This window comes from Carex rostrata, chromosome 34 (assembly GCF_964058835.1).
Source record: "Carex rostrata chromosome 34, lpCarRost1.2, whole genome shotgun sequence".
NCBI lineage: Eukaryota > Viridiplantae > Streptophyta > Magnoliopsida > Poales > Cyperaceae > Carex > Carex rostrata.
Genome location: NC_135951.1, coordinates 2,087,652 through 2,108,416, shown reverse-complemented (window position 1 = coordinate 2,108,416; position 20,765 = coordinate 2,087,652). Strand labels below are relative to the sequence as shown.

The 20,765-nt window shown below is 33.5% G+C and overlaps 2 protein-coding genes across 9 annotated transcripts in view; one reads left to right on the top strand and one right to left on the bottom strand.

Annotated features, from left to right (window-relative positions):
- The first annotated feature begins 2,430 nt into the window (after positions 1 to 2,430).
- LOC144549012 (ubiquitin-conjugating enzyme E2 36-like) overlaps positions 2,431 to 20,765 on the top strand; it is a 43,721-nt gene continuing 25,386 nt past the window's right edge. The window contains exons 1-8 of one of the 3 annotated variants that reach the window (XM_078297762.1): positions 2,431 to 2,592; positions 2,700 to 2,727; positions 3,302 to 3,388; positions 3,493 to 3,551; positions 3,665 to 3,706; positions 4,377 to 4,450; positions 4,541 to 4,638; positions 11,372 to 11,409. In XM_078297762.1, coding sequence (XP_078153888.1) covers positions 2,557 to 2,592; positions 2,700 to 2,727; positions 3,302 to 3,388; positions 3,493 to 3,551; positions 3,665 to 3,706; positions 4,377 to 4,450; positions 4,541 to 4,638; positions 11,372 to 11,409 — 462 coding nt within the window. In that variant the 5' untranslated portion in view covers positions 2,431 to 2,556. Of the gene's footprint in view, positions 2,593 to 2,699; positions 2,728 to 3,301; positions 3,389 to 3,492; positions 3,552 to 3,664; positions 3,707 to 4,376; positions 4,451 to 4,540; positions 4,639 to 5,895; positions 6,247 to 11,371; positions 11,410 to 20,765 lie in introns of those variants that run through there. The other 2 variants (XM_078297760.1, XM_078297761.1) reach the window with 2 other exon arrangements.
- Positions 12,022 to 15,365, bottom strand: LOC144549001 (uncharacterized). 6 transcript variants are annotated; one of them, XM_078297731.1, is made up of 3 exons: positions 14,974 to 15,365; positions 13,203 to 14,472; positions 12,022 to 12,361 (listed from the first exon to the last, which is right to left on the bottom strand). In XM_078297731.1, the coding sequence occupies exons 1-3, from the start codon at positions 15,256 to 15,258 to the stop codon at positions 12,261 to 12,263; spliced, it is 1,656 nt and encodes a 551-aa protein (XP_078153857.1). In that variant the 5' UTR covers positions 15,259 to 15,365; the 3' UTR covers positions 12,022 to 12,260. The 6 variants fall into 6 exon arrangements, with proteins under 6 accessions (XP_078153857.1, XP_078153856.1, XP_078153858.1 ...); XM_078297730.1 differs by having other exon boundaries at positions 12,022 to 12,351; XM_078297732.1 differs by having other exon boundaries at positions 12,022 to 12,351; positions 13,215 to 14,472.

The following is a 20,765-nucleotide window of genomic DNA, read 5'->3' as shown; positions in this document are numbered from 1 at the left end:
CTACATCCAAACTCAAATTTTGAGTTACTTTAGAAGATCCAAATTCAACATAATGAAAATAGAAGTTCCGATTAATTTAATTAAACATGTCAAATATTTTAAAACAAATGGATTACGAGTTAAACACTTGTGTTAAAAAAAATCTTTGAAAACCATAAAAATTAAAAGAGAAGTGATCTTTGTAAAAATTGTGGTTTTCAAATCCAAATTCAAATATATAAAAATTTCATATAAATTTAATATTTTAAGTTTGCTGGATAAAATCTGGAATTAAAATAAGACACCCTTTAAGTAACAAAATTCGGTCTTTTCATTTTATTTTAAAGAATAGTCAAAAGAATTAAAAAAAATTGACTGCTGAGAGAAAATAATTAGTCCAAGTTCGTTTACAAAAAATAGAATAAGCAAACAATTTTTACTTTGTTAAACATAAAAATTGCAACTTTGAGTATGGGGGCAAAAGTTGTAAAAAAATTCTTGTTGAGTATGAGGTCAATTTTACAGTACCTAAATCTTTTTACTCTAAATTATATATAAAATCACAAAAACCTATAAATTTTAAAAATTAATAAGGTCAATTGACTCCATTCAATTAGAGTAGATCCACACTTGATTATAAAGGATAAACGTCTACAACACACACACACTCTCTACTTTTATATTTTGTAGGATTCAAATCTAAGTTCTTCTATAGGAGAACCCGAAATTTTGAAATATACCATCATCCCAAAAAAGATTAACCCAAACACCCCGGTTTTGAAAATTTTCAAATTTTGACATGACCGCATCGCCTAGATGCGGCCACTTTTCTGTGGGCCGCATCTAGGGGTAGCGGCCCATTTTTTTTTTTTTTGCCTTTTTCTCATGTGACTTTGAACTGAAAACAGGGTGACCGCTCCCTCGGGATGCGGCCGTGTCAAAATTCGAAATTTTTCAAAAAAATAGTGTTTGGATTTATCTTTTTTTGAACCATGGTATATTTAAAAATTTCGGTAGGAGAACATATGCTTTAGCCAGCTGAACTGTGCAGTGTTAAAGTTTTCAATGCATAACTAAAGAAATAATATCAGATCCAAATGTGTGTATTCGACATGTAAAATCTTAATGATTTAAGTGCTTTGATATCATTTATTCCATTGAAATAAAACTATATTAAGATGTTTTAAGGTGGATAAAAAACCTTAACACCTTCTAGTAGGGGAAATATCAATATAAATTTAACTTTAGCTATTTTTTATCTCCTCTCAAATGCACCCAAATTTTTGTGCACCCAAATGCACCTTATCTTTTTTTTTCCATTTTCAAAGTCTGAATAGTCAATCCGAACCGTTAGATGTGATCTATATATTAAGATGTGCTTGGAGACCAAATTTTACATTTTTTGGAATTTTTTTACTATTTATTAAGCCACTTTGAAAATCGCTGATCCAATGGTCCAGAAAATGTAAAATCAGCGATTTTCAAAGTGGCTTAATAAATAGTAAAAAAATTCCAAAAAATGTAAAATTTGGTCTCCAAGCACATCTTAATATATAGATCACATCTAACGGTTCGGATTGACTATTCAGACTTTGAAAACGGAAAAAAGGATTTGAAAGATAGAGTGCATTTGGATGCACAAAAATTTGGGTGCATTTGAACCCTCCTCTTTTTTATCTTTACTATTTCACTTGTTAATATAATATATGAGGTGATTTTGATCTTATATATGATATACTTTATTTTAATTTTATTTTGCTTACTATACACAACAATTTATTTTGAGGTTTTGAATCTTGCTGCCTTCGAAGCATATTTTATTTTGGGAAAATTTCATGTACATCCCTCAAAAACTTCAAAATAATGCATTCCCCCCTTTAAAGTTAATAATATCATATTTGTCCTTAAAATTTTTTTAAAAGTCACATATTTGTCTAATTTATTGACTTTCTATAAAATTCATTTTAAATAAATTACTCATTTTATCTTTATTAGACAAAAATATGTAGCCACAAATAGTTTAATTTTTTAAATGCAACGCACATATGAGCCTTTTGAGGCTAGTGGGAAGGAAATGTGTAAAGATTTTAATAGAGCAGTTTTTGCTTCACACAGCGTACAACCTATAAAATCAATACAATATCCTATATGATTTATGCGTTGCATAAAATCAAAACTGCTCTGTTAAAATCTTTATTCGAGGAAACTATATGATTTAATGCATCTCATCTGCCTGATCTGGATCGGAGCCAATCCGGTCCATGCCTATAATACACGGGGCCTTTAATATTAATATGGATCTCAATCGGACGGTCCAGATCTATTAATGCACGTTCTGTTGCATTAACGATACAAATTCCTGTTGCTTGGGAGGGGCTACATGAAATTCCCCCTTTTATTTTTGAGGCAAGAGTAAATTGGAACAATACAAGGGTGTTTTCTATAAAAATTCCTACCTTTGCTTTTATCTTTACCAAACTCTGCCTTCCATGTTTTCTTTTCCTCTTTCTCATCTCTCTTCATCTACTATCTAACGATAGTCTAACCCTAACCCTAACTCAATCCACCGATCTAGCAATGGCGAACAGTAATCTCCCTCGTAGAATCATCAAGGTAAGTGCAATTCCTTCATACTTCGATTCTAATTCATAATCTCGCCTCAATTCTCATTCGACTTCATTCTGAAATCCATCTGTTTTGAATTTTCTGATTTGAAACAGGAAACACAGAGACTGCTTAGCGAACCAGGTAATGATTTCCTATTTTTTTTTTTTTTTTTGCAATTTCACCCTCTTATTTGTAGAATTGTGAAGTCATAAAAAAAAGACTCCTCAGTGATCTTAAACTACCAAGGCATGCATGCAACTTAAATCCCAAGGATTCACTTCTAACTACTAATTTTGTTAAATAAATCATTTTTGGTTATGAAGCAAAATTCTTTAATTTTGTAATATTCCCAGTAAAGTTGAAAACTTTTGCATTTGAAATAGCTTCATTTATACTCTGAATGCAATTTTTCACATTTACTAATGGAAAAATTATGCAAAATGTTTTAGAAAATGACCCATTTTCCCTCAGAAACCAACAAATTAGAAGACTGACATTTTTATGAAACTAGCTATTAGTTTTTATTTTTTAATGAGGGGGTCAAAAGGGTACTTCACGAACTTAAAAAATGAGTTTTAATAGAAAAGACAAAAAAAATGGGTAAATTTGTGAGTTTTTGAAGTTTAGAAGGGTAAATATGTAATTTTGAAGTTTTTGAGGGATATACATGAAATTCCCCCTAAATGTTATAATGTTTGTTTGTTGTTTTCCCCAGCTCCTGGTATTAGTGCATCACCATCTGAGGAAAACATGCGCTATTTCAATGTTATGATTCTGGGCCCCACACAATCTCCTTATGAAGGCTAGTAATCTACGTGATGTCAGTAAATTTTCTATTGGTCCATACTTTGGTAGTTTGATTTGTTTGATTAATTTGTTGTGTTTGAAATGCGTTAATTGATTTAGGTGGGGTTTTTAAGCTTGAGTTGTTCTTGCCCGAAGAATACCCAATGGCGCCCCCAAAAGTATGATGTTATTTGTTCGATTATATACACTTTCGATTTTAAATAACCGAAGTGTGCTCTAAATATTTATCTGTTCAATTGGCTTCATTTTTTTTTTTTTTTTTTGGGAACAGGTCCGGTTTCTCACCAAAATTTACCATCCGAACATTGACAAGGTGAGCTAAAATTCTCTTATCTTTTTTTTCTCTGCATTTGTTATGTGCTTGTGTTAGTGTCTTTGTGGGTAGGGGTGTTCATTGGGTCCGGTTTATTTGGTTTTCAACCTAACCGAAAAGTTCCGATTATATGGTTTGGTTTTTTGGTTTAAATGGATAAATTCGGTTGAATTTTTGAATTACTGTGGTTTTTTATATTTGGTTTGGTTAGATTTTTCAAAACTAAAAGGACCAAACCGACTGAACTCTATATGGTTTAAATCCATGCTTTGGTTTTTGAAATTAAAACGAAGAAATTTTTTTGTTTGGATTTTTATTACATCTACATATTTTGTAAATTGAACAATGTGTGTAATGTCAACAACTAATATATATATTAATATTTATTTCTATGTTTATTAAATGATAGCTGTGTATGTATTGAGTTTTGAGCTTTTAAAATTTGATCTCTCTTATTTCTTTTCAGTTGAACATACCGAAATTTACTTTGGGTATTTTGGTTCGGTTGTTATTCGGCTGACAAGTTCAATTCAGCTGGTTTGGTTATTGAAAACTGAATAAAATTTTGGTTTGATTATTTTAATTTGGTTTTAACCGAACCGACCCAATGAACACTCCTATTTGTGTGTAGAATGCTGTTATTTGAACTAACTCAATGCGATTTGTGTAGCTTGGACGGATATGTCTTGATATATTAAAGGACAAATGGAGTCCTGCTCTTCAGATTCGTACTGTTCTTTTAAGGTAATCCTTAAAGTTCATTTTTGAAATTTATGTTATCATATTAACGTAATTGGTTACATATAAAAGTAACTGGTTATTTATTTATTTCAGTATTCAAGCACTTCTTAGTGCTCCAAACCCAGATGACCCGCTTTCTGACAATGTTGCTAAACATTGGAAATCAAATGAAACCGAGGCTGTTGAGACAGGTAATTCTTGGTGCCTTATGCTTTCAGTTTTGCTTTGGTTGGTACCTGTGCTGCATAGATACATATTCGAGTATATTATATAATCTTCAGATATGACATTTTTTAAAAATCTAAAAATGCACTACGGTTTATATGACATTCATTTTATAAATTTTGATACATAATAGGTATTAAATAAAGATAAACGAACAACACTTATTAATCGGAGCACCTTCGTCAGCTGTAAAGGACAACCAGTTTGTACTTTGCAATATTTAAAATGAAAAAGGGTTGGTCACTATTGGTGGGTCCCACAGCCATGTGCTTAGTAAAATGTAGAAGTATTTAAAATGGTTTGTAGCAGCTCTTTTAGTCCCACAATGCATAGGAAATTATTCAAGAGTGTGGTGATATCTATACAAACTAGGGATCCCACAATGGTTTGTATGGCTGCCTCTTTGGGTTCTATGGGTGCTGATATGTGTACCAACGGTCCCTTTTTTTTTTTTTTTTTGAAATCTTGACAGTAGCTGCCAAGCATAATACGTGTACCAACGGTCTCATTGGTCGAATCCAATGGTGAACAAAATTTAATTATTCAGATATGTGTAGGGTGGGGTGGCAAATCTGTGTAGCATATTTTGGTACCAAAAAGTATTCCAGTAATTGATTTTAGGAGGTGGGCTGAAAATTTTAATAGAGTAGTTTTGGCATCATGCAGTGCACAGACAATAGCATCAAAACAACACTGCATATGGTTGGTGCGCTTTATAAAGTTAAAACTGATCTGTTAAAATCTTTACCCTAGGCTGTGGTTTAATTTGATTTGTACCAAGTTGTATTAGATAATATTCCTGCAGTTGCTTCCTTTTTCATTTTGTATGGTGTTGGACTGTTCATAGTCAAGTTTAATCAGTAATGACATGTTTCCCCTATCTCAAATCCATACGTTTATAATATAAATAACAAAAGAACTGAAGATAAGTCATAAGAGTGACTTTATATGGTATTGTCATGTAGGCCATATAACGAGACATGCATCAAGAAATTGCACCGTTCTCTCCCTTATTTCCATGGTTTTTTTCTTTCCTGGATTGGGATTTAGTTTTGAATTAGCATTTATTAGTACCGGCTGCCTACGCTAATAAAAGGATACCGAAGTTGTGATACTTCTGATGCTATTATTTGTCAAGCATGACCTCTATTAGAAACAAATGTATGATAAAAATGCTTTATAAATATTCATCTTTTCTTCTGCATTATTATTAAATGTTACAGCCAAGGAATGGACACGCGTATACGCGACTGGAGCTTAGGTACAATGGGTGGATCTTACTATGCATCTTTGTACTAGGTAAAATATTTTTCATGAATGGGATATATGCTTTATTCAACCTCATTGAGGACTAGTGGTTAGGAGATGTGTGGGCTTCTCGAGTTTTGGTTTTGGGAGGGGGGGTGGGGCAAAAATGTCTCTAGCATTTGTTTTTCAGGTCTGTGGAGATATTGTGATTATGATGAAAATAATATTGTATATTAAATATTAATCTTGTTGTGTTGAGTTATCTGTTGACAAATCTGATGCTTATGGACGTCTTAATAGTAATTTTTATGTTGTGTTTGTGTGTGTATATGTATTGTCTATATATGAAGTAAATTTATCTCATATAATAGGAAGAGCATATCTTTTCTTTTTTTTTTTTCTTGTTCAACACAAGAATTATATGGATGTATGTTTTTAGAGTACAATTTAATTTTGAAATAAGTGGATATTTGTCTGGTTTTACTGGTCGGTATCTTCACAAAAGTACTTGTTTCAACTTTTGTTGCAGGTTTGTGGGTTATGATTTTGAAACTGATGATTCCTGTTAGGAATTTTTTTTTTTTTTTTGTAATACTCCCATGCCCCTCAATAGTTGTTAGTTATTGAACATAGTAATATATCTGGTTGTTCTTTTTGCTTGATGTTGAGTTTCACAGTTGAAGAACATAAGATTTGTGCTTTCAATTCATTTTTCTTTTCTTGGAAGTAAAATGTTTTTATGTGGAATCAAATGTAATTTGGTAGAGCACTAGCTAGGAGCTATATATATATATTGTCAAAACAGAATCTCATTTGATTAGCACTAATTGTTAGTCTGAAAGATATTTGAAGAGTTTCCTTCCCATATGTAGGATTAGATTATTTCCCTTTTCTTAGCTAATTTCATTGTTGCGTTAGGTCTATGTTGACACTGTAGGATAGGTAAACTTGTTCTAAATTGTGTAATACCTATCGTGGCAGGGGTTGTTTTGCGAAAAATGTAGCACTAGTACTACCAAAACGACAATGCAATAGCCATAGGGGTGCAAACGGATCGGTTACGGATTGGATACTGGTAAAACCATATTTGTATCCGTTTTTATTTTTCGGATACGGATATGGATCGGATATCGGATATCCGTAGATATATACATAAATATTTTCATAATATATACTAAATTATATGGTATATATTTACTATTTGGATACGGATAATTAAAATTCAAAACTATATCTGTATCCGTACGGATGTTCGGATATCCGTATCTAATTTTTAGAAACGGATCCGGATACGGTCGGATCGGATATTTATCCGATCCGTTTGCACCCCTAAATAAAAAAACAGATAAGGTGCTCAAATTTTTGAATGCGACAACAAAAAATGGGACCAATTTAAGATTTGATCTCCATTGAAAGGATCGTGTTCATAGGTTTTGTTCCTTCAAAAGGTTTGTCTTGATTAATATTGCCAATTATAACTTGGCAGCCTCTGCCAGGATTTATAAAAAAATATTGTCACTTTTTTCCCCAAAGGGAAGTTGTTGGACTCAAAATGATTTTGTCACCCATTGCAAATGGGACACAAATTAATTATCGGAAAGTTGAAAATTGCAGATAAATATAATAAAATAGCAGATATCCAAATTACAACCAAAAATTGGCCAATTTAAAATTTCACCGTCGGCTTGCTTAATCATTCTTCAACGGTATGTTTGGTTGCAAAATAAGAATAACTAAAATAGTCAAATAAAAAATAGCTATCGTTTGTCTTATTAGAATAGTCAAATTTCAAAATTCTTAAAAATAACCTATTCTAATATAACAAAAAGTTTGGATTTCCAATTCTAGCTATTCTAATCCAATCAAACACCAAATAGAATATTCCGAATAACCTATTCTCAACCTAATCAAACATAGCCCGAGAGAAGAATATTTGAAGAAAAGAAAAAGAGTAAAAAAAAAAAAAAATACAAGAACAATGAAAATGAGTCCTCACAAGCAAAGAAAATATCTTCAAAATGAAATATAGCAAAAAAAATATCGTCAAAATGAGTCCTCACAAACATAGCCCAGTAGGCGAATGGGAGATAGTAAATTAATTTCTATCCCTTGATCCTGTGGGCAGACAAGTAATATAAAAATGAAATATTTATTTGTCGAAACAGGAGCAGCATGATTAGTCAACAAATCTTACCAAGGCTAATGGTTATATAAAAGTGAAAAAATTCAGTAGTCAAAATCTAAATATTCAAATAATAAATAATAATAATAAAGTTATGAACCTCAATTGCATCCTCCCTCTCATCCCCGTCACTATCGTGCAAGCTCTCGTCATTCTCATCTGAGTCGTCACTCTCGTCATCTGCATCACTATCATGCGAGCTTGAACTTTCCTGAGAATAATAGAAAAATCTAATCAATTATGTACATTTTTCTGTACATTTTTATGAAGGAATTAAGTCAAAATTCAGACTTAATTAATCAAAAATAAGAAGCCAAAATTCAGATTTTTCTCTTGAACTACATTTTGCGATTTTCTTTTTAATCTAATCAATAAGAAGCCAAAAAGGAATACATCGAAAAAAATCTGTCTGTTATGGGGTAACGGCATATGTCCGCGATGCCCCATAACGACCTATGTCCGTGATACCCCATAACGGCCTATGCCCATGATGCCCCATAACGGCCTATGCCCGTGATGCCCCATAACGGCCTTGCCCGTGATCCGTAATTTCCCGTAACGTTCAGATATACTATAAATTAAATCCAAAACGTTCAGAGACAAGAAAAGGGAAAGAAATAGCGAGAGAGCGAGAGAGAAGGGTCTGGGAGGGACCGAATTATGTTTTTCCCTTGTCCGTGATGGCCCATCACGGCCCCCCTTTTTTTTTTTTTTTTTCTCCGTCCGTTACTACGCATCACGGACAGGATTTGGTTTTTATTTTTTTCGCTGTGTATCACCTGGCCGTAGCGCCCCATCACGGACACTGTCCATTTCAAGCCATAACGGACCGGTTTTTTTCCCAGTTCACCAGTTATTGAGCTTAGTGGATGATAATTAAGCACTAACTATGGCCGGGATAAAGCATAACGGCCAGTGGCCGTGATTTCCCATCCCGTTTTCTCTATTTCTGAAAAAAAATTCAAAAGCTTCCTCTAATCTCGATATTTAATTAATATTTTTCATATTAATAAAAATTTCGGCAGTTTTTTATATTTGGTTTGATTATATTTTTCAAAACTAAAAAGACCAAACCGACTGAACTCTATACGGTTTAAATCCATGGTTCGGTTTCTGAAATTAAAAGGAAGAAATTTTTTGGTTTGGATTTTTATTAAATCTACATATTTTGTATGGAATTGAACAATGTGTGTAACATCAACAACTAATATATATATTAATATTAATTTCTATGTTTATTAAATGATAGTTGTGTATGTATTGAGTTTAGAGCTTTTAAAATTTGATTTCTCTTATTTCGGTTCAGTTGAACATACCGAAATTTACTTTCGGTATTTTGGTTCGGTTGTTATTCGGCTGGTTTTGTTATTGAAAACCAAATAAAATTTTGGTTTGATTATTTTAATTCAGTTTTAACCGAACCGACCCAATGGACAATCCTATTTGTGTGTAGAATGCTGTTATCTGAACTAACTCAATGCGATTTGTGTAGCTTGGAAGAATATGCCTAAATATATTAAAGGACAAATGGAGTCCTGCACTTCAGATTCGTACTGTTCTTTTAAGGTAATCTTTAAAGTTAATTTTCGAAATTTATGTTATCATATTATACTTTGCTTCGTTACACATAATAGTAATTGGTTATTTCCTTTTTTCAGTATTCAAGCACTTCTTAGTGCTCCAAACCCGGATGACCCGCTTTCTGACAATGTTGCTAAACATTGGAAAGCAAACGAAACCGAGGCTGTTAGAGACAGGTAATTCTTGGTGCCTTAGAGCATCTACATCCGTGAAACTCTTAGAGTTTCTAAATAATTGTTAACTAATTTTTAGAAATTTTGTCTCTGAAAGTTTTTAAACCCCCACATTCCTGAAACTAAAATTAGAGTTTCTTAATTGCCACATCAGCAAATAAATTACAAGAGAGAAGAATTTCAGCGAATTATTTGGCCACGTCAGAGTTTATAAACGGTTTCTTATTAAGAAACTTTGAAGCAAAGTTGTTAAATAAGAAACCCATCTGCATTCCTGAAATTGGTTTAGAAACTGCCACATCAGATTAGAAACTCCAAGAGTTTCAGGGATGTAGATGCTCTTATGGTTTCAGTTTTGCTTTGGTTGGTACCTATGCTGCACAGATACATATATTCGAGGATATAGTATATAATCTACAGATATAACATTTTTTAAAAATTCTAAAAATGCAATACGGTTTATATGACGTTCTTTTTATAAATTTTGATAGATAATAGGTATTACATAAAGATAAACAAACACTCATTTATTAATCGGAGCACCTTCGTCAGCTATAGAGGACAACCAGTTTGTACTTGCAATATTTAAAATGAAAAAGGGTATTGGTCACTATTAGTTGGTCCCACAGCCATGTGCTTAGTAAAATGTAGAAGTATTTAAAATGGTTTGTAGCAGCTCTTTATAAGTCCCACAATGCATAGGAAAGTGTGGTGATATCTATACAAACTAGGGATCCACAATGGTTTATATGGCCGCTTCTTTGGGTTCTATGGGTGCTGATACGTGTACCAATGGTCTCATTGGTCGAATGCAACGGTGAACAAAATTTAATTATTCAGTTGTGTAGGGTCGGGTGGCAAATCTGTGTAGCATATTTTGGTACCAAAAAGTATTCCAGTAATTGATTCTAGGCTGTGGGCTGAAAATTTTAACAGAGTAGTTTTTGCATCATGCAGCGCACGAACAATAGCATCAAAACATCACTGCATATGGTTGGTGCGCTGCATAAAGTTAAAACTGATCTGTTAAAATCTTTACCCTAGGCTGTGGTTTGATTTGATTTGTACCAAGTTGTATTAGATAGTATTCCTGCAGTTGCTTCCTTTTTCCTTTTGTATGGTGTTGGACTGTTCATAGTCAAGATTAATCGGTAATGACATGTTTCCCCTATCTCAAAGCGATACATTTATAACATAAATAACAAAAGAACTGAAGATAAGTCATAAGAGTGACTTTATATGGTATTGTCTTCTAGGCCAAATAACGAGACATGCATCAAGAAATTGCACCGTTCTCTCCCCAATTTCAATGTTTTTTTTTTCTTTCCTGAATTGGGATTTAGTTTTGAATTAGCATTTATTAGTACCCGCTGCCTATGCTAATAAAAGGATACCGAAGTTGTGATGTCTCTGATGCTATTATTTGTCATGCATGACCACTATTAGAAACAAATGTATGATAAAAATGCTCAATAAATATTAATCTTTTCTCTGCATTATTATTAAATGTTACAGCCAAGGAATGGACACGCCTATACGCGACTGGAGCTTAGGTACAAAGGGTGGATCTTACTATGCATGCATCTTTGTACTAGGTAAAATATTTTTCATGGGATCTATGCTTTATTCAACCTCATTGAGGAGTAGTGGTTAGGAGGTGTGGGCTTCTCGAGTTTTTTTTTTTTTTTTGGGGGGGGGGGGGGGGGGGGGGGGGGGGGTGTTAAGGGGACAAAAATGTCTCCAGTCTGTGGAGATATTGCGATGATGATGAGAATTATATTGTATATTAAATATTAACCTTGTTGTGTTCAGTTATGTTGTCACACGCCAGACAATCCGTCGCGCTCATCAGTGCAAGACGATTTCTATTATCTTACAATATCATATATATAAACATATACATTACCAATGGCATCATTTACTTTTCTTTGTGGCAAGTCCCGCAGTCTTCAAGTTCGAAATCATATTTCCTTATCTTGTGTTTTGTACCTGGAACCCACAAAGTGAAATGAGGAGGGAGTGAAAATCTGCCAGTGCGGTATTCAGTCCCAGTCAAATTATCCGCAGATCCAACCAACTAAAACTGAAATAGCACCGAGCACCAAAACAATGTAGAGTACAACATATAATCTAGTAGTTAAATAAATAGCGACAACTTTTTTTGAAAAATAGTGGTATTACCAACGATTTCATAGAAATCAAAGCATACCTGATATGGTACCTAAAATAGGTACCAAAATCAAATATGAAAAGTCATACATCAAGTCATCATCAACAAACATAAAAGCATACAAGGAGATATAGTACTACATCAAAAGCTAAACTGAAAACAAAATGAATACTAAGCAAAATAAAAGTCTCAAAAAGTAATCATATCATAGGAGACTAGTAATCCAAGAGATCCTCATCTGACATCTCGTCTCCAGACATATGATCTGGGGGGTTGCCAGTTCCAAGAGCTTGAATGGATACCTCTTCCTCCTCTAGTATCTGATCTGAAAGGTCCTTAACATCACATGGAAGCATTAGACTTAATTTTAAGTATGAATTATCAGAGCTAGATTAACACCAAAAAGTAGCTAAAGAGATTATCTTAAACCCTAATGATTTAGCAGAAATGGGAGTAGTATTATCATTAAAAATAACTCTATTTCTTTTTAACCATACATTACATAATATAGCTCCCCTTAATAATTCCACAAGGAGTCTATCCTTTAAGGGAATAGAAGCATCAAGTAACCATAAATCATCTACAGAAGTACAGGTAAAGGGGAATGAATTGTATGTGGCAATCCAATTCCATATCAAGCGCACATATGAACAATGTATAAATAAATGGTCAGCGCTCTCATGTTGGTCACAAAATGCACAAGTAAGATTTCCTGGCCAACCTTTTTTTGCCAAATTAACCTTGGTAAGAATTTTATCACGTCGGACGAGCCAAAGAAAGATTTTGATTTCCAAATGGTATCATATTCAAAATTTGGAATACCACCATATTCTAACCATTTATAAAAATAATGAACAGTGAAATGATCATCTTGTCGGCACTTACAATAACCACTTATAAAAAGAATTTAGTTATTCAGTTAGTTGCCCTGCTGATATCAGTTTTGTGGCTAATGATGGTACCAAAAGAGTATTCTTAAGAGTTAAGGAATGTGAGAGAGATACATCACCAGCCCCTTGTACCGGGTATGCTATTCCATTTGCATTTAATATACCTTTTTTTTAGGCTGTTTAAGGTTTACAAGATCCCCACTAGAATATGTCATGTAATTCGTTGCCCCTGAGTCTACTACCCATCTTTGTATATTTAAATTTTCTGTTGAGTTAGAAAAGTTACCTGGTTTCTTACCCATATTTTTAATATCAGAGGTCAAACGAAGACTTCCAGAGCCACTTCCTGTTGCAGCCACACATTGGGCCGATGCACTATTGGTTCCTACTTGACCCACTTCTGGATCGGAACTAGACCCGTGCTGCATAGTGCTCTGCATGGGTTGAGAGGTTCTGGAATTTGGATACTGGATAGAAGCCGAACTCACCAAGTTTGGATCAGCATGGGCTTTTTCAGAATTAACAGAATTGACCCGACCTTTTGATGAGAATTTTTTCTTTGGCTCCTTCCACCAGTCAGGGTGATTCCCGGTTAATTTAAAACAATTCTTCCTAACATGTCTTATCCCTCCACAATAGGTACACTTTAATTTTGATTTATCAAGAGAAGAAATATTTTTGTTGAGAGATAGATTTACCATAGGTTGTTTGTATCCTTTTGACACCATTGCCACCGACTCATGAGTTATGTCTTTACCTCCTTTCATCATAATTTCTTGCCGGGTTGCTTCCCTTCGTACCCGAGCATAAGCTTGTTCTACTGTAGGAAACGGAGACATTTGCAACACATCGGCCCTCACGTTATCTAGTCGGTCATCAAGCCCATCTAAGAATGTATACACCCGGGTCTCTTGAATGAATCCATTAAATTTTTCAATATCTTCTATATGGATCATTGGGTTAGGGCGGCGGAAATCTATTTCACGCCACAAGGTTTGTAATTCATTGTAATATTCCTCAACTCCTCTACCTGACTGTTTTAGTCGAGCCACCCTTTTATTGAGATCAAATACCTGAGCGGTATCATTACCATTGTTGAAGGTGCTTGCTATAGCGTCCCATACGTCTCTTGCTGTTGGATATCGAATAAAATTCACAAACAACTTCTCATGCAGTGAGCTGAGTAGCCACCCTTTTACTACCGAGTCATCGATATCCCACTTTTGATACAACGGGTCTCCCGGCCTTGGTGGATTTCCATCACCTTTGATGTGCTTCAATTTGTCACACCCCTTGATGTACATCTCAGCTGCTTGAGACCAAATGGCATAATTAGCTCCATCTAATTTAACAGAGATAGGACTCGATTGAAGTAATCCTTCTGTCGCTGGAGCATGCTGCAGAGGTGGTTGTTGCACAGCGGTTTGTTGTAAAAGGACCAGTTGGGTTAATTTTTCAAGAAGAGCTTTTGTTAGGGAAGCATCAGGAATTTCCTGCATTAGGGCAGTTTCAGGGATTTCTTCAGCCATTGCAAGATCAGAGAGGATGGATAGCTCCTTAGAGCGATATAGCACGAGAAATTGAAATTAAAGACAAGAAGGGCAACAATTTCTCTAGTTATACCACCAGACAACTATGCTCTGATACCATGTTAAAATAACTTAAAGAAATAATTTGACACCACACTCCGCCCAACCCCTTCCACTATTTTTTATTTCATTGAATAATAATCGTACAATATTATGCATACACGAAATTGTATGTCTTCTTTTATAGAGATTGCAACAGCATGGTGTAATTAGAGAAAGAATCATGCCACCTGATTCTTGCTAGCTAACTATGGAAATAATATTATACATTTTTCTAAGTATGGAAGAAAATAAATAAATCAATGAAGATTACACAAGCTTCGAATATGGCAACAGAGGTGCTCCAGGAATATCAGAATAATTTCCATTCCTAATTTTGCTCCTCTGGATCTAGTGTGCCCTATTCTACATGCAGCTTGTAGTTCCAACAAGATCCTTTTAATTTTTATATATGCACAAGGTACTAACCTCTATCTGCTGTCTCTTGTGAGAACTGTCAGTGACCTTCTTTAGCTCCTCGAGCCACACAGAGTGGTCTCTGATCTCCCTTTCTTTAGCATCAGATAGTGTGGCCTTGATTTCCTCCAAAGTTCGAATTAGCCTCTCAAAATCCTCCACAGCAACAAATGCACGCTCATTTTCTGAATTATTTGAATTTGATGAAGATGAAGAATGAGCTTGTGCAGAGGCTATAATTGAGGGGAGCAAATTGGTGGCTAGATGGAGCAGAGTGGTTATCAAATTCGCTGTCATTTTGCTCTGTCGATCACTGTGGAAAGAAGGAAAATACCTTTAGATCTGAGTTGTTAGAATGAAAAATGAGTAAAGCGAAGCAGAGGACAGAACGATCTGAGGGGAAAGTAAGGTGAGCTCTTGGATGTGGCATGCAGAATACTTGACAAAACAATACTCAGTGTTTTTTTTTTTTTTTTTTTTTAATGATAGTGGATTAATTACTTTTGCCTTTCGGTTGAGTGGGGTCAATATGTCTGTGCTGTTTCTAAGAAACCATCCCGAAAATTTGTTAATTACAAAACAAATAGATTTAACATAAGTTTTAGACATAGCTATTAGCTGCGGCCCACTCGGACCTGCGTGCAAAGCCAAAGGATTCGAACCGCATGGTGCATATCCTTTACTTAAAATTCCACCACAATTCATCAAATATACTTTATATTATTTTTATATAAATTATGTAAATAAAAGATTGTGTCTATATTACATTACTTTTGATGTTTTGTTTTTGGGAAATCGTATATATATGTTTCAGTCAGATAATTAAGCTCATAGAATGCAGGTGCTTATATTCTTCAATTGATTTTTTTTTATTATATGTAACACAACTGGACTGTATAATAAAGCAAGAAAATAAATCTAAGATTCTTCTTAATGTGTTTATTGGACAAAAATGGTAAGTTCCTCCTAGAAGTGTTTTCTTTTTCTCTTAATAATTGATTGTTTGCATTTGCAATAAAACAATGAAAAATGAACAAAAATACACAACTATGAATTGAGCTCAATGACTTTCACAAATGGGCCTTAGTAAAGGAAATTAGTCATGTCATTGCCGATTCGTGTGTCACATGTGTCTGCTACGTGACTTGATTTGTGTGCCACGTTATGTGTCCATTTATGTGATGTGCATGTCTCCTGTTGATCGAAAATGACACATCACATCACGCGAACTAATATGTTCACATGACATCATATTTCTTGTAATTTATTTTACAATAGTTTATTATTTTTAGCATTATTATTTTTTTTTAACAAACTAACTTAACACCGGAAAAAAAAATTAAACGTCACCAATAACATCACGTGTAGTCACGACATGATCAAATGTGACCTGCAGTCAATATTGTGGAAGGTAGAGTTGATATTACCAGTTAATTGAAGGACTATTGATTATATTCCAACATGACAATTGCAATTTCTAATTTCTAATTTCGCAAAATTTCCCAATATGAGATCTATCCTGGAAAATTATTGGATTACTTGAGGTTTATATAATTAATGTTAATATTTATATTTATATATATTCATACAATTTATTTTTATTAATATTAATATTTCTTTTATCTTTAGTAAATATGTTCATATTTTTTTTATTTGATATGTTTATTATTTATACATTATTTTCCATATTTAAAATTCTTATAACGTCACCGTTTCCTTACCTCTTAAGTTTGACGCTTTTACTTTATTTTCCTCGTTAAAGCTTTTACTTTATTTTCCACCTTTATAGATTCCATGGCCATGTGGTAGTGCCGGAGATATACACACTGTTATATATTGTTTTACAATATTGTGATGTTTTAATTATTTTTTCTCCTTATAAGTATTGTTTTACCAGGAAATAATATTCGCATTGTACTTTATGACATACTTAATTGAAAGTTCTGAAACAATATCGCATTTGGCTGCAACAAATTAAACACCATGTTTAGAAATAAAAATAATTAATTAATTAGTGAAAATAATCCACAAGAAAAATATTTTATTAGTAATAATACCTGATTGAACTCATGCGACCGGTGTAGTTTCTACACAGTCTGTGTCAAGTCAGAGAAAAAGAGAAAAGTTGTGATAGACGTAGTAAGCCAACGTAAAATACAGTGTTTTTTTTCTCTATGGAAATGAGATCCTCACGAACTCCAGTTTCGATTTCATTTCTAGCCTACTCCAACTTGTTTGAGACTAAAGACTTTGTTGTTGTTCTAATAATACTTGATGTGAGATCTGTGATGAACTGTGGTGCTTCGCCTCAAGATGCAACAAGTGTGTGTGGACTCTACGTATGCTCTGTTCTTTAGATGTGAGTTGTGAAAATCATGAGAGGTGAGTAAAGAGAGCAACAGTCTTTAGATCTGAATCTGAATCTATCAACTTATCCGAGTATAATATTGGAAGCGTCTAATTGTCCACAGCCTTTTGTCCACCATTTGTCCACAGCTTTGACTTGTGCGAATACTGTAAAATTACTTCTATATGCTGTATAATTATACAATATATCACATAAAATATATCAGTTAATCACAAAACATCCAGCAACTATTTGAAGTAGTCCCAAAAAAAGATTGCAACTTGCACAACAGGACAAAATAAATGTACTTTCAAATTGTACTTTCGGAAATTACAGTTATAGGAAGTTATTGGCAGTTAGAGTTAGTTATTAGCGGTTATTAGTGGCTATTGACAGTTAGAGTTAATTATTAGCTTCCGCACTGGGTTGAATCTTGTATACTGTAAAATTGAATCTTGTATACTATAAAATTGAATCTTGTATACTGTAAAATTGAATCTTCTACACAGTAAAATTTACAATTGAATCTTGTATACTGTAAAATTGAATCAGCAGAACTGTAAAATTGAATATTGTATACAGTAGAATTTTCAATTGAATCTTGTATACTATAAAATTGAATCTTGTATATAGTAGAATTTTCAATTGAATCTTATATATTGTAAAATTACAAGATGAATACTGTAAAATTACAAGATGAATACTGTAAAATTACAAGATCAATACTCCATATCACCTCTCTATCATCTCTTTCCTCCAGATTTCCACAAGATGAATACTGTAAAATTACAAGATAAATACTGTAAAATTAACAGGGGAAAAACTGTAAAATTAACAGATCAATACTCCATATCGCCTCTCTATCATCTCTTTCCTCCAGATTTTCACAAGATGAATACTGTAAAATGACAAGATGAATACTATAAAATTAACGGGGCAATACTATAACATTAACAGATCAATACTCCATATCGCCTCTCTATCATCTCTTTCTTCCAGATTTCCACAAGATGAATACTGTAAAATTACTTCATATATCCAATAATATTAACTAATGTGTTCTATGTAGATGACAAAAATAATCCTGTAGAATAACATATCTAATCAATAAAATTAACAAATATATCCTACAAAAATAACATATTAAATCCATGTAATTAACTTATTTATCCTATGTAACATATAAAATCAAATAACTGATGTATCCTGTAAAGTTACTTCATATATCCAATAATATTAACTAATGTGTTATGACAAAAACAAATCAAAACCTATCAAATTGCACACAGACGGTGATGGAAGTTCTTTTTTTTCACTCACAAATACATGACAGAGAGAATTCAATGCCTCAATTCCTTGAACTTGACATAGACATGATTAATTGAGGGATAGATTGAATGCCTCAATTACCTTCGCCACTGGTGACAATTGGTATGGTACACCATGGTTAAGGACTAACCATAAGCTATTAGCAAGGGTTAATATATTCATAAGCTATCAACAAGGGTTTATATATTCATAAGCTATTAGCAAGGGTTACTGTACTTATAGGTATCACCGTATCAGTGTTTACCAGTCATAACTAGCTTGTACTGCACAATCAGATCTAAGGTACATAAATGTACCAGTGTGTAAGTTATCATACCAATATCATAAAATCAAGTACAATCATGAAATACAATGTAATTTCTAAAATAGCTAACAGGTAAAGCTATTGCCATTTCTAACATAGCTACAAAAGGCAGCACTGTGAATTGAGCAGTTTATCTGTTATGAAGCATGTAAGAGACTCATACAAGTATAAAAATTCTCAAATTTCCGTGACATGTATAAATTGTAATATTTGAAGCGTAAAAAATTGTTGACTGATTGCATATAAACAAGACTGACTTGCCGTGCCACTTCACGATTAAAGCAGTTTTGTAAATGTTCAAACCGGGAGCACATTCCATCAGAGGCATTTCAGCAAACACCTAAGCTGCAACACCAATCGACAATCTGCTTGATAAAAAGTGGTCCCAGAGATGCCTCCCATAGATAGCTTGATGATTGATTTGAACTGTGGTTATCATTTACTGTCGCCGCTAGATCTAAGAACAAAACTACAGTGGAAGAGTGAAAAGTATGTCATATTGTGTTTTTATTAAGAAAATATTAAACTGAAAATACTTGAATTGATACTTAAAATGCAATGTTATTTTCAAAACAAAGAGAAATCTCAGCTCGGTTAAATCTAAATTAATAATCTGAAGCAAAAAAAATAAATGAAAATTCTTACTTTCACAGTTTCGTTCTCACAAAAATTATTCTCAAGCACACGATCGGAAGCGATGTGACCTTCTCCAGAGATCAGGGAGAAGGGGTGCGCTGGGAACAACACATGATCCGCCACCGCCGGTGAGGGAGGCAGTTCTACGAGAGCCTCGGGTACATCGTCGGGATGGAGATGGAGATGGATCAAGGGATGATGCGGGGATCATCGGTGCGGGATGGGCGCTCTCTCCGCTAAAGTAAGGTAGTTTTGAGATGAGAAATTGGAGAGAGATTGGAGAGAGATTGGAGAGAGATCGGAGACTAGTGTTGCTGAAAGAGATTAGAGTGATCGGGTTGAAGATTTTGAAAATGAGATTAAAAAAGAAAATGCACTTTTGGGGATGGAATGTTTAAATAGAAGGAGATGAGACTCTAACGGTGGGAACAGGAGGTAGTTAAAATCAGTTAAAGAGGAAGTGGATAAGGTCTGTGGACAGACCGTGGACAAAGGTCTGTGGACCAGGACCTTTTCTCTATAATATTAGCAATCCGAAGCTGTACGCATGTTTTCAACTTTTCTATTGTCGCTTAAATTTTTTTATATTTACTCAGCGATAACATCCATGAAGGAAAAAGATATATAGTGGGAAGCGCACCCATATCGTTGCTTTATATTTTTATTTCAAGCGCTCCCTTATCGTTGTTTAGCCGAGATGTAACTAGTGTAGTGGGTGGTTGGTTGACCCGTGACAAAAGAAATGCTGTATTTTTTGTATTATTATATTTCTAAATTAATTTATTTTTGGTATATAAAGAAATTGAATTTGTTGAATCCACCTTTTAAAAAAGTTGCTTTTAATAAGAAGCTAAATAATTTTCTTTAGAGTGCAAAAAATGTAACATACTTTGTATTAAGCATGCACGCACTATACACAAATGAAAAATTTATATATAATTTGCATATAGAAAAATAAAATTAACGCTTGTAATTTTTCTATTTCATATAGAAAAATAAAATTCAGAACAGCATCTATGTTTCCATTATACTTCATCACAATGCGATTCGTATTAACTTGTAATCATCCTTAATAATGCCTGCAACAGATCAAACATCACATTTAGAAATATAAAAGAATTAATTAGTCGAAATAATCCAGAATATAATATTTTTATTTGCAATAATTAATACCTGATTACAGTAAAT